Source organism: Cyclopterus lumpus, chromosome 13 (assembly GCF_009769545.1).
Source record: "Cyclopterus lumpus isolate fCycLum1 chromosome 13, fCycLum1.pri, whole genome shotgun sequence".
NCBI lineage: Eukaryota > Metazoa > Chordata > Actinopteri > Perciformes > Cyclopteridae > Cyclopterus > Cyclopterus lumpus.
The window spans coordinates 11,198,881-11,213,294 of NC_046978.1; the positions used below are offsets into that span (position 1 = coordinate 11,198,881).

At 41.9% G+C, this 14,414-nt stretch overlaps 1 protein-coding gene across 1 annotated transcript in view; it reads left to right on the forward strand.

Annotated features, from left to right (window-relative positions):
• The window catches only part of zmp:0000001236 (mastermind-like protein 2), a 35,272-nt gene extending 22,830 nt beyond the window's left edge, over positions 1 to 12,442 (forward strand). The window contains 4 exon segments of the mRNA XM_034549167.1: positions 4,264 to 5,475; positions 10,542 to 10,706; positions 10,830 to 10,938; positions 11,024 to 12,442. Of these exon segments, the coding sequence (XP_034405058.1) occupies positions 4,264 to 5,475; positions 10,542 to 10,706; positions 10,830 to 10,938; positions 11,024 to 11,862 (2,325 nt within the window). The 3' untranslated portion in view covers positions 11,863 to 12,442.
• Positions 12,443 to 14,414: the final 1,972 nt, after the last annotated feature.

The following is a 14,414-nucleotide window of genomic DNA, read 5'->3' on the forward strand; positions in this document are numbered from 1 at the left end:
AACATTTTCTTCTGGGAAATTGCAACTACAAAAAGTTACACCAGGTCAGATTCTTCAAAACACTGTATGGTGTGTGTGTTTTTTCCTGATTACTGGAGCTGTGAGAAGTTTACACGAGTGTTTCTAACTGCCAGAGAGCACATTCAGTTGTTGGCCTTTAAGTGTTGCAATAATAAAATCCTGCCGGGTGAATGACATTTTGCAAACTATCCATTTTAAACAGTTATTCTTTCCTCTCCAAGATGCTCAGTATATAATACATATGTTTGAGCCTCTCGTGCAGCAGGAGTCACTTTCAAAGGGATTCAGAGCTTCTAAGCTCATTAAATGTTAATCAAAAAATCTATTTTCAGATCACATGGAGATCTGTCATGAGGATTTCAGGCCAGCTAGGAGGCCACTGCTTCTGAGTGCTGAGTGAACAGGATGGCCCTTTCTTTGTTGGACATGGGAAAAGTGTGTTTGAGCATATATATATATATATATATATATATATATATATATATATATATATATATATATATATATATATATATTGTGTATATGTAAAAGTAATGTACCCAAATGAAGGACGCAGTCACGACAGTGATCCAACCTTGACAATAACTCGACTGCACTTCTTGAGAAGCTTCAGTTTTGAGTCCATTTTTAAATGGCACAGAGGCAGTAGTGAGACAACCCAGGCTGTCTCACAATGGCTTTTTGCAACGCATCCACCGTCCTTTCCATTATTCATGATGTGTTTTCTCAGACAGGGCCTTGAACCATGAGGAGTACTGCTGTCTGTCTTCTCCAGAAAGAGCCCTCTGGAACGAGAGAAAGTGTGCATGAGCTGCACACACTAGAGGGCCTGTTCTCATCTGCATTTGGAGAAAAGCAGATGTCCTGTCGTCTATAGAGACACAATGTTTAATAGTCTGGATGTCGGTGTAGATGGCAGAAGGGAGCTTGTGAATGAGACCTACTGTGGATGAACTTATGGAAAATAACCAAGTTCAAATGGTCTCTGTATTAACTTTGCATCATACGGCCAGTCATTACATCATCTGACAAGATTTCTGTTTCGCTATTCTCTGCTAGGAACTTTTCTACTGAGGTTAACTTTTGTGGAGGAGTAACTTCACAATAATAGTTGCTTTTCTTTTGCAAGCATTGCATTTTCCACTACATTTTTGATGCACAAATGCCTAAAATGATTTAATTACAGACATACAAATGTGCTGTTAGCAAAGACTGAATTGCACTACACTCACAGGACCATGCTGCTTTTTTTTGGGACCACTAAGAGCATATATTATGCATTTTACATTATTAGTTAATTAATTAACAACATTGTTACCATTCATTGCAACCTTTTTAGAACCCAAGCCCTTGAGTTAGGTAATACATAACATTGAACTATTTGTCACCTGTAGTTTGTTAAAATTCAGTTGCTTCATGTTATAACACTCTAACATTTCAAAACGAGAACATTTTATTGCAAGAAACGACTAAATTAATGGGAATCTTTTCACTACCTGCCTCTTAATTGTTTGACTAATGAGTTTGTGCATATTTTCATAAATCTTCTGATGGCCGGGTGTCTTTAAATACACCAGCAAAAAGAGCTTTAAACCTGTCACAACATAAAGTTGTTTAAAAGTAAACTAAGGGGTACCATGCACCCCAGCTCTGTTTGTCTTAAATGGGATTACATTACATTACATGTCATCATTTAGCTGACGCTTTTATCCAAAGCGACTTACAATAAGTGCATTAAACCATGAGTCCAAACTCAGAACAACAAGAATCAAGAAAGTAACGTTTCTTCAACAAAGCCCAAACTACAAAAATACCATAAGTATTACCATAAGTAATACCATAGGTAAGTACCATTCAAGTGCCACTGAAGTGCTAATCGGTTTTTATTCAAGGTATAGTCGGAAAAGATGTGTTTTTAGTTTCCGACGGAAGATGTAGAGACTTTCTGCTGTCCTGATGTCAATGGGGAGCTCGTTCCACCAGTGAGGAGCCAGCACAGCAAACAGTCTGGATTTTGTCCAGTGATTAGCTCGCAGTGGTGGAGTTGGGGTTTTCTTCTCAATCACACCGGTTGTTGTCATGGGTCTCAAAATGTGGCACCTTTTTCATGTGGCTGTCCAATCGGTACTGATCATAAATGTAGTCCACTAAAGAAATATATTCCCCAGTGCATGCTGTATTGACAGATGAAGCCGATCTCTCCTGCTGTGGAGCCGCCTGTGCCTCGTTCTAGCAGGATGCATTGCACGTGACGGCATCCAACAAAAACTTTCCATGCCGACATTTATTTCAGCTGAAAGATTCCGTTTTTTGTTGTTGTGCTTCTTCTGAGGGGAATTTGGTGTTTGCTCACGGCAGCTCCAGTTCTGGAGGGTCCCTGCTGGTCATATCCTCCCCGCAGCTACTGCGGCCTCTCTGCGGCTGAATACAGCCCATATCAGTCAGCCGAAACAATGTCAAATCTAAACTGAAAAACAATCTGCGTCCATAACAATCCTATTTTGGGATGCCATTTTTGCTGTCTGAAAGGTGAGGTGAACAAGGACGTTTCTGAGCGACGTTGTGCCCCAAAGCTTTCAAAGCTGAGGTAGCACTCTTTGGTTCTTCTTGCTTCCGAGTGCGTTGACGGGATGCGCCCCAGAGACACGCAGAACATCAGTAACCACTGCAGTCCTTTTTCACTCTATACAACTCTGATGGGTAGCGATAAAGTTGAAAATCTGCAAGTACGAAATAAAAACTCAATGACCAGTCTATTTGCAATCATACTTAACATTTTCCAAAGCATAGCAGTGTCTACTTCCTCAGCTAAATGCAAAGCCTGAATAGAATTGATCATTTCAATGTCCCCTCTCTCAGCACGCACTTGTCCAATATGTTTTAAACGTTAATTAGCCTGAACAAAGGAAGCTCGGCGAGTCACAGACATATTTGTACCTCGATTTAACTGCGAAGCTGCATCTCTGAACAATTGAAGCATTAGCAGAGGCAATAGAGACACAGAGTAGAAGTGTAGTGAAACTGCAAGATTCACTCACAACCCTCAGGCTATGAATCATCTTAATGTAATGTGCGCCAGCAGGTGGAGATGACTCAAATGTGTTCCCACAGTGAAATATGCAATGCACTCCTCTCCCGTGTTCCTGTTGGTGAACAACCCAAGCCATTTTGTTTCCATGCAGGCACCACATGAAAAGATGGTCAGATAATCAGTCATGTGTATGTGTATACAACAGTGCGCCGGAGACTGCTAATGGATGGTCTATTTCTGAATTAGTGTTAATGACTCAGACTCGTGAAGGGAAAACAATTTGTTGTTTGACACGACGATGATATCTGCAACTGAAAATGTAAATAATCAGTTTAGCTATATTTGCCCTGATAACATGTTGTTATAGTTTTGAATGCTTCTGTTTCATGGAGATGTTACTGAGTGGTTTGAGGTGTGAGTCATGGTGTGTGCTTATTACCGTAAATAAAGACATGGGGAGAGGACAAAAGGAAGTCAGATATCTGCACCAGCATGTTAAGCAGAATCTCAGCCACAAAGGAGAAACTCTATCTAAGGAAGCACAATGGAAGAAAGATATAATGTATGCAAATGAGGGAAACAAAGACCCCGTTCTTCTCTCTGCAGTCTTTCGACTGTATCACATTTCTAGCTATCTTCTCACCCCATCCACTGCGCTGCACTTGCATTACATAAAACCAGTGTGCGTCATCGATGCATTGCAAGTGTTTACATATAACTGCACACATGTGTGTGTTTAGTGAATGTGTCTGGTCGTGGGATTTATGTCAGAATAAAGCATTTGAGATGTCATCACTGTCATCAAATCAAAAGTTATTCTACTAAATTGAAAAGACACTGTCTATTAATAATTGTAATCTTCTTGTCAATTTCAGAAGCTGGTCAAGTGTGCAGCATCTATAGGCCTTGGAGCAAATTGTGTAATTAAAGTAATTGACATGGTGATACTTTTTGAGCTGGATGTCAAAAGATTGTATGTGCCCATCCTCAGAACTATCACCATGATTTAAGATAGCTTTTGAATGGAGTGAAATAATTAGTCTTGTTATGAAAATTATTTCTTTTGTGTTACTCTTCAAACTGCATTACCATGGAGTTTTTTTTTATTTTTAAAAAGCACTTAGTTAATGAGTGCATGAAATGAAGCTGAGGTGAAGGTACCAAGGATATTCTTAAGTGATTTTAATATTCCATTTGTTTGTGTTTTGCAGCTTCAAGGATCTTTGCGAAGGAAGATTGAGGGACATGCCCCAGGACACGCACAGAAGCAGAATGGGCTCTCCTGTGGGTTTTCTGGACCAGACTTTAAGCGGGTGCGTTTGGATACCGGTGGCCTAGGACATGGGGCTTGCAACCACAACTTAACCCAGTCTCATTCCCTGCAAGGGTCCTCCTCCATGGGCATGCAGAGGAAGAATTACATGATGCCCCATGGTGTGGGCTCAGACATATTCAACATGACCCTGAAAGAAATGAAAAAAGAGCCCATTGAAGTCCAGTCTTGTGGCCAGTCGAATGCAGAGATGATTTTTGACTTCAAAGATGAAGCTGGTGGTCAGATTGACCCCGACCTCCAGGATCTTTTTGATGAGCTTACAAAGACTGTGCCGACGCTGAATGACTTGGAATTTGAGAAGATGCTGAAGCAGGATGATGCATTCGGTTTGGATCTAGGTCGGCCAAGCTCCGCAGGAGCAGCTGCCAGTCTATGTTCCCCCATGGATAGGCCCATAAAGTTGGAGCACGCCCCAGATTTTGGCCAGGTTCATGGTGGCTCGCCTCAGCTTCGACCAGCCTCAGCAGGACCTTCTTTCACGTTGACCAGCACCTCTTCTACTACCACGTCGCAGAAAGCTAACACTCAGGCAGGCCACCCCAGGGCCCTGCCCTGCTGGCCAGAAATATCCCACGCAGAGCAGCTGAAGCAGATGGCAGCAAACCAGCAGCAGCCAAGCTCTCTGCTCCATCACCACCACCAAACATCACCTGCAGGGTTGACCAACTGGGCTCCTGCCATGAGCACCCACTCCTCCAGCAGTGCCTTTCCCCAGGACAAGGTCTCGACCGCGGCCGTGCTTAGCCAGCAGAGGATTGGCTCTCAGAGTAAAGGGATCAACAACTGCCTCTTCAAGTCAAATGGCCACAATGGCTCCCATCATTTGGACATGAAGGGTCTCAGCACCAAGCCCACGTTGCATTTCAGCCCCAAAGCACCCCATTCTGCCAGCCAGCCGATGCCTGTCATGGCAGGCTTGGTGAACAAGGCTTCAGCCCAGCAGCAACAGTCTCCATCGACTGGCCAGAATCAGCCACATTCAGCTCTCCACTTCCAGAACCAACAGATCTCCACACCAGGGGCTCTTTGTCTGCAACCCAAGCCGGTTCCCGCAGGGCTGCCATTCAAACTGTCACAACAGCATCAGGTAAGGACTCTGTCAAATGACTTCACACAAGATTGCTCTTATGCAAACACCTTGTTTTGGGAACAAAACAGCCTTGGGCTTAGGCTGAGCAGTTTTGATCATATCAGAAAGCAACTGTGATCCGCCTTTACTGTAAAATTGTGTTAGCCAGGTCGTCAAGCAGAAGAAAGTTATATCTACTTTAATGTACAACCTTGTCTCCTAGAAATTGATGTTCCAATACAACTTGACAGCATTTCCAATTATGTTGCAAGGAAAATGTATTTTTTCATATACACCTCCCTACAGAGGTTAGGATTAGAGACATATTTGAAATGAATACAACAACAACAAAGTAATTCAGAAGAAAATAAGTTTCCCTCGAAATGTAATTCACAATAGAGTTTTTTTTGTATGGAAAGGTGTGCCATCTATTCAAAAAAAAGATCAGGCATTAGTTTAGCTAATGGCAATAACCATAATCTAGATATAGTGGTTGACTAAGTACACATTTCTTGGACCATTGTATTCAGCAGATGTTGAATGACTGGCCTGTGTATGACACTATTTACAAAGTAAATACTTTTTTCTAATGAAGGCATAGTAACACGCTCTCGTCTTCCTCATCAGTTGTTTTTTGCACTTTGCTCTCCTCAGCCAACCTGCTGTCTCCAACCTCAACAATGCAAAGCTGTTTGTTCTGCGACTTACTTCCATTGTTCTAGCTGCTCGACTGTGCCTTTTGCTGTTCCGACTCCCTTGAATATGTATTTCCCCTGAAAGTGTTTTGACGATGACACAGATTGCCAGAGCATGGTAGATTAACATGCAGGACTTCTAATTTCTCTGCTTGTCATGGTGGCTCCCCATCAGGGCACAGATATGCACAGCGGGATTTGCTAATTGGAGGTTGTTGGCTACAAGGGACAAGTGGTGGAAAATGACAGTAATCTGCTTAGCCCGGTGCCCGGAGGTTGAATCGCTGATTTGTTATGATTGGGGAGATTTAGACTGTCCCCTCTTTCATTTTGGCTACAACAGTATGTGTCGCTGTCTTTGTGTGAAATGATAATGTGAGCCACACAAGAGAGCTCTCATAACCTCTACATATCACGGGAAATGCTTGAGTGACCGGGAGAGGGCGGGAAGAGGCACAGAGGCAGGGAGTTACTCATGACATGGGAGTAAACAAGATAGGATGACAAATAAATTATCGCATATGGCTCAAACGGAACCAGTTTCACCACTATACTGTACAAGCGAGCCATTCACACTTTAAACTGAGCGTGCTGTGTGTGTTCATGGGCCGTCTCAGGCTTCTTCTAAAATGGTTGCATTATCAGAAGGAATACATTTGTGGATTATCTTAAGTTAACTATTTTCTGTAAACATACAGTCCATTAATACAATGTTGGAGTTGAATTAGCATTATTATTAGCTTTATTGTCAGCATTGGTGATGATCAGTAATAATATTTGTGTGGTTCTAAACATTTAAAGCGGTACAAAACACAGACAATTACAGTTGGGTGAAATGAGGAGACTAGGCTGGAAGTAAAATAATGAAAAAGCTTTAAATGGATTTTAATAAATGATTTTTAAAAAGCAAACTTTTTTTTCTGCAACTCTCAGAAAGCTCCTGAAAATAAAAGTGGTTGGTCTTTAAAATGCTGAGGACATGCGGGTACGGCTTTTTCCCAAGGACACTGTGTATTAATGTGCAGTTTGTTTGAACAAATAATATATGCAAACATGATGCTCGGGTTTTGATTACAGAACAACTGTGAAGAAGAAACAAAGGCCACCGTATAGTTTTAGAACAAGTGTTCTGGCTAATAATGGAGTTTTTCTTTTTGAGTCGGCATGGAAGGGGTTAAACGTCTGGCTAATGAGGAGGAGACAATTCACAGAGGAGTAGAGAGGGGAGTCTCTTCCCACCGTGAATTGAATTGGTAATGCCAGGGAAATAAAGGTCCGGAAAGAGTACCCGATCCCCTGCGTAACACTAGCAACGAGCAGTGGGCTTCCTCCCACTGAGTGAAGCTGAGGACCTTTTTTAAAAACAGCCAGAGATGTGAGCTGTGGCGCATGTTTGAGGATTCTTACAGTTCAATAATCGGTTGCTCAGTCAAACATGTCAAAATTCAAACCCACCACTCTGCAACTCCCTAGCTATGAGGTCACACACCCCAAAAAAGAAGGATGAATACGTTCTCTGGCAGCTTACAGTAGAGGACACTAATGCATTATGAAACTTGAGTAACTGTGGTTGGCATGGCAATGCCAGTCCAAGGACACATTTTAGCTAGTCGCATCAGCATTGTAGCTGTGTTGTGTATTTAAGTTAAAGATGTATTCATGACAGTGTAACTAGTGAAATGACAACGTCCTTGTGTAGTGACAGTTACTAAAGGTCTCTCTGTTATTTATTGTGTTGTAGTATTGAATTTGCAGAACGATTATTGGTTTCCACCCACCCCATTTAAAAAAAAAAAAAATAAATAAATAAAATAATCTGTATGGAGATTTTCTGATTAACGAAATGCAATACAAGCGGTTCGTACAGATGAATAAAGTACTTTTTTAAGGGAATACTTCATTCTTTTTTTTATGATTTTGTATAGATTTATACATTTCTTTTTAGCTATTTAGTTCTTGTCAGCACCGTAAACTCGCTTTATAACAAGTTTAACCTTTTTGTATATTTAACTTTCAATCTCTTTATAGTAGTCTAATATATGTTTGTATGTTTATTGCATAAACCTTTATATTCAGATCAACATTTACAACATTTAGCAAACAATTTGAGTGACTTTGTCCTCCTGCTCAGCATAGCAAGGCACCGTTGGAGCAAGCGAAGACACTTTCATCATCCTCATAAGCTTCAGCTAATACAGATCCATTTAAATACGACACGGGAGCTTTTGCTTTCTGCAGAATATTGTTCTGCGTTCTTTTCTTGGATTGTAGAATCCCGATTTACAACTTGAAGGAATACTTCATCTACAAAATGAACATTTGTATATCAATTACTCACCCCGTGTTCCCTTCAATTCCTGAAGAAAACTGTTTGGAAATAAATAAATTAAAAAAGCTTTGAATTGAAGTACATAGTGGCCGCTTTTGACAACGGCGAAACTATGTAAAAATATCAGTTTGCAAACACTCACATAACTTGTGCAGTATAATTCCCCCCCCCCCCCCCCCCCAATTTACTTCATCAAGTCTTGGGGTAAGTAATTAATGCTCAAATGGTCATTTTGCAAAAGAAGTATTCCTCTTAAGATCAAGGTTTTGCTCGCAGTAAATAATCGACTCTCCTGCTTTTGTTGGTGATCTGGTGGCACCACATCCCTCAGTCAGGAGAAGAGCGGGGCCATGGGGTTGAGCCTGCCAGGTCATTCTGGCAGTGCTGTGAAGGGAGTACTTGTTCCCTGGGAAAAGGAGCCGCGGCCAAGTCCAGATGCCGAGGCGCTCCCCAGGGACCGCGTCCTGAGTCCAGGCTGGAGGAAGTGCACTGTGAGAGCCGGCAAGGCTGGGCCTGTATCACTGTCAGCTGCCTGCACTGCCGCAGGATGGGAGACTAAATCACTTCGCTCCTTTGCCGAGGCCTGAGCCACATGTGGTATTCGTTAACAACAAGCTTGTGAAGAATGAGAAGGGGGGGGGAGACATGGAAAACAGCTTTATGACACATCGGGATGACGGAGGGGATTACTCAGTTGTACATGCTCAAACACCCCTCATTGGGGTTTTCTTACACCAAAGATGGAATAAGCCCTCTCCAGTGCATCTCTGCGGGGGAAATGTATGTGACGGTCTCAATTTCTCACAGTCTCGATAAATGGAGAAAGTGAATCAAAGCCAGTGACTGCTTTCTAGCGTAACAAGAGAACCCAGTGTTTTTGATGTTTTCGACCCTGTGTAACCGCATTGCCATGCTTGGTTTGCTGTACGGGTTGAACTCGACGAGGAGGTGAATATTAGCTCATGTGAAATGGCTTGTGACTCCTGATGAGTTTCAACTTCCCTTATTCTCTAACCCTGTCTCGTTAGTTCTCCAAATGTCAGTCCCATTCATTATCCTTCGCACACCCTCTATTTTGTCTGTTTTTCTCTCTGGGACCCTGCAGAGATTCATCCTCGGCAAATAATCTGCTGTCTAAGTAATAGCTTCTGCTAAACCTACTGTTGGATTTCTAATTCATTTCACCCTGGGAAACATTTAAAGTCAACACAATGACTGCCATTGTACACACAGCGTGTGTTGACTCGCATTTGGTGGACATTAACCTCCTTCGTGACAAACGCTTGCATTTAGTTGAAGCCTGAGCATAGTGAGAGTGTCCTTGTGTCCACAAAAAAAGGTTTTACTTGGAGCGCTTGGAGGGTGTGCACAGCTGCCGGAAGAAAAGCTATGTAAAATATGTATCGCGAGGACGTATAACATCTCAAACACCGTGATGGGTAAAGTTGATCTGCAAACGCGTACGTTCAGGACAAGACTTCAAACAAAAAGCTAGTTTGGCTATCGCGATTTAATTTGAGTGCTGCCGACTACAACATTTTAATCAATGTGATCGTGTCGGAGCCAAATGGGTTTCTAGTGGATGGAATGCCTCCTCGTCAAACAACACAGTGATCAGTAAAGGAGAGCTTATTAAATGGAGGTAGTCATGGTGCTGGCGCTTAACTCCCCATTGGCACACATTTCCTGCTGTCTCAGGGATTCTTTCCACTCTCTTTAGACACAATTATCAAGGGAGAAGCAGGCCTTGAGGAGAGCTCTCCCCCCTTCTAAAAAATAGCCTCTCTCCCTCTAAGTCTCCCTTTTTCATCTGCAGAGGGAGTAGCCTTGACCACATTATGGAGGTTGAATAGCATCTTTGACCCAGATCTATGATGACTTGTAGAGTTCTGCCCTCTAGTGGTCAGGCCATGTTATTGCATTGTTTTGGTTTTGTGCTTTCATAGCACTTGTCTCCAAACTCCCAGGATTCAGCAGAAAAGATGCAAAAAGATCTATTTAAAAATTCAAAAAAAGTCCACTGACACTAGTATTAACCATCATGTGTCTCTTCTTCTCAGGGTGTTCCTCCTGGTCCGAGGCTGCCAACCAATGGGAACTTAGGAGTCATGTCAACCCAGTCGCAGCCGCTGGTCCCAGTCCCCAACAACCAGCAAAAGGGCCCAGCCAAACCTCAGGCCATGCAGAGACAACTTAATCAACAACAGCACACCATTAGCAATTCAGTAAGCTACTTCTTAAATCATCCAGCTTTCACCGATTTAATAAGCAGCCCAGCCTTTTGTGAGAATTTGGTAGAGTTGATTACTCACATAATCTTTATTCACAACTCTGTCTTTCCCATTAAGGACAAAGACAATGCACACGATCAGTTCAATCGTCATCTCACAAGACCGCCACCTGATTACAAGCAGTCGAGAGGTATGGTGGGAGTTCAGCAGGGAAACATCTTCACAGGTACGCGACAGTCCTGATTAGTCAAACGTGCTTTACATGATGACGAGACACCATTGTAATCATTGTTTTCTTGATTTGTCTGTAGGTCAAAATTCCTCCCAGTCTTCCAGCAATGGCCATGAGAATGACATACAGTCCATGTCTTGTCACCTCCCAAGTGGGTCTGGTTCCAAGATGAGTCCGTCGGACCGCAGATTCGGTATTGCGGCTGACTGTCGTCCGAGTCCTTGTATGGGCCAATTCCAGCAGCATAACAATCTGAATCGAATTGGATTGAATCAAAATAAAGCTCGGTTCCTGGGTCCAAACACGCATGGAAATTCATTTGGGATGAACAATGTAGCAGGTGTACAACACCCAAGAACGACAGCTGACCTGCATTCCTCGGGGGTACCAGGTCAGGGTCTCGCAGGCTTGATGAAAAATGTCAACATGGGCTGGGGCTCGGCCAACAAGCAAGTGACAACTGGACTCGGTGTTAGGCGGATACCCAATCCTCTCCAGTCTCAGGGTGCACAGCTGGACATGCCAAACCTCCCGTACCAACAGAGGATCATAGGCCCTCCCAACCAGGTAGCACCAGACATTGGAATGCTCCCTCTTAACCCTTCGATAAGAGACACAGGCCCAAGATCAAGCCAGTCAATGATGGGATCTCCATCAGCCGTGATGAACCTGAACCAGGCCTCTCCTGAACAGAGGGTACCAGCAGGCCACTTTGCAGAGCCCAGTCCCAGCTCGAGCAGCTTCCAGAATAACCGAGCTAACAGACTGACCTTTGACTTCCTCCCAGAGGGAGATAACACAGTTCCAGGGATCAACACAGACTCGGACTTCATAGACTCTCTGCTCAAGTCTGGTTCTGGAAATGATGATTGGATGAAAGATATAAATTTGGATGAGATTCTGGGCAGTCACTCTTGAATTTGCGTCACAGATCGCTAAAGATCAACCCGCTGCTCAAAGTATAGAGGTTATGGACGAAAGGTGCAAGGAGAAACATTTGTAAATAATGTTCAAATGGAATTTTATAAACTCATATTATTTGTTATCCAACTATAGTGTTTTGTATTGTATTTACTGTGAAAATGAATTTGTGTTATGTCCTTAGTACTTTGCATATTTTATTCCTGGTATATTGGCTGAGAAAGTACTTTTCTTTGCAGTCTTTGCAGTCTGTGGTCTGTTTGTCATACTCATGCTGTATAGGATACAATGCCATATTCACACTGAAAAGAAAACATTGCTGTGTTGCTTTTCAAGTTCACGTTGATAATCCAAGTTAAGTTTCTAAATCTGCATCCACTATATAGCATGATATGGTATTCACCTTCAGACGTTTTGCTACCATGCACACAGAGAATCTTGCCACAACAAATGTGTTCTTACTTATTGTTCATGCTTTTTCATCTGTGGTAGTTGTTGATGCAATTTAAGTAATGTAACCATTCTTCTTTTTTTTTCATGTGATATTTAATAATTATTGGGATAGTAATGTGACATTATGATCATGAACATAAATGTAATTAATAAAATTGATTTCAATAAACGATTAAATAAAAAGTGATGTTTTGGGGGGGCCATTTTTTGACATTTCCAACTCTGGGCCAACGCAAGAGGCAAAACATATATATGTTTAGTCTCTTCATTATGTGTGGCTGTTTCGGCTATTGCATAAAGTAAACCAGAGTGTCATCCCGCATTCCCTTTAGAAGTGCATTGCAATTTTTGGATGAGTTCGACAAATTGGAGAGGACTGAAAATGTTGTTTTTGAAATGCTAAGCTAAACCAATATGGATGGAAGCAAATATGTTTGTAAATGTTCTGGGGGGAGGGGGGAAGGTATGGACGCCCATTTCCGCCGAAGTGAGGAAAAGATTAAGATCCTGTAAGTCATAATTATGAGATGCTAAGTCATTACTATGACTTAGTATCCAACTTCAGGCGGGGCGTAACAACGCAGAGCAGGGAATCCATGGTGACGAAACGGTGAACCAGGTGAAGTGGAGATACGGTTTAAGTTAACTCCACTTGTCACTGTAACTGCAATACAACCTCCACAGGTAAGGAGGCTAACAGCCGCTCGACTAACGTTACATGTAGAAGTGTGATATTTTAAGCTATTTTCACCGCAGTGTCTCGGTATGTTTTACTCGACCACAGAGCGCTGGTTAAGCTAGCAGCAAACCGTTGTAAAATAAGCTAAAGCTGTCTGCGAAACGCAACTTTGTGTTTGATGTCAGCGATTTGTTATTGTATTGACATTTTGAATTTTTGACCGTATATATACTTTCTGATGTAAACATTGACAAAACTTACACTATATAGGTTACTTTAGTAGGTCATACTAGACTGTATGATTGCATTTTCAAATACTGGCATGCACCAAGATTAAGATAGTAAAACCAAACTGTTAATGTTACAAAAATGTATTTGACCAAGACTTCACTGCAGTTACAGCAGCAGTCTGTCCTAAAACTAATTGGAACGAATACCAATATTAACAATATTTTGTGACTCGCCTTTAAGCTACATTTACAACTTTCCTTGTAATACATGCTCACAGGATGGATAATCTAAGTGACTTCTTGAGACAGAGAACTGTTCCTGAGGAAACAATAGAGACCCTGGAGCATGAGATGGTATTTAACTGCAAAAGCAGAGTATTTGAGTCAAACAACTGTTAAGACTGACATTCTGAGAGCAAAACCTCAACTTCAAGTCTTCAAAACTCTAAACACATTTTCTCCTTGGCACCCTATTTGCAACTTAACACAGCACCCCTTCAACACACTGAACACAGTTCTGTACAAAAGACCCAGGAATCTGATAATACTCTTTCAAAACACTGCCATTAAAAGTGCCACACCCATAAACTAATTGACAAAGCACCTTATCTTTAATTTAGCAATGCGATGTGCCACCTGGTAAGATGCACCTTATCGCTTAAGGTGCATCTTAAGCAATACTACAGGTATCACAACAGTAATGGAAAACTAGAATATAGCAGGAGGAAGCTGGTTTTCAAAGACAATTGAATGTACGGAACTGAAAATTCATGCTTTCTATTTTATCTCAATAAATGTTTTTACTGTGTTTATGCACTATATTTAGAATATGCTCTGTTCTGGTTTTCGGAGCAAAATGTACTTCACTCTAACGTTCAACTTTTCAATTCAGTTTATTTTGTATAGCCCAATATCACAAATTACAAATTTTCCTCAGAGGGCTTTACAATCTGTACACATACGACATCCCTGACCTTTGACCTCACATCGGATCAGGAAAAACACCCCAAAAATAACCTTTCACAGGGAAAAAAGGGAAGAAACCTTCAGGAGAGCAACAGAGGAGGATCCCTCTCCCCGGATGGACAGATGAATAGATGTCATGTGTACAGAATGAACAGCATTTACAAAGTTACATAAACACATTACATGAATATGACAATGTATGAATAGAACTCCAATCCATG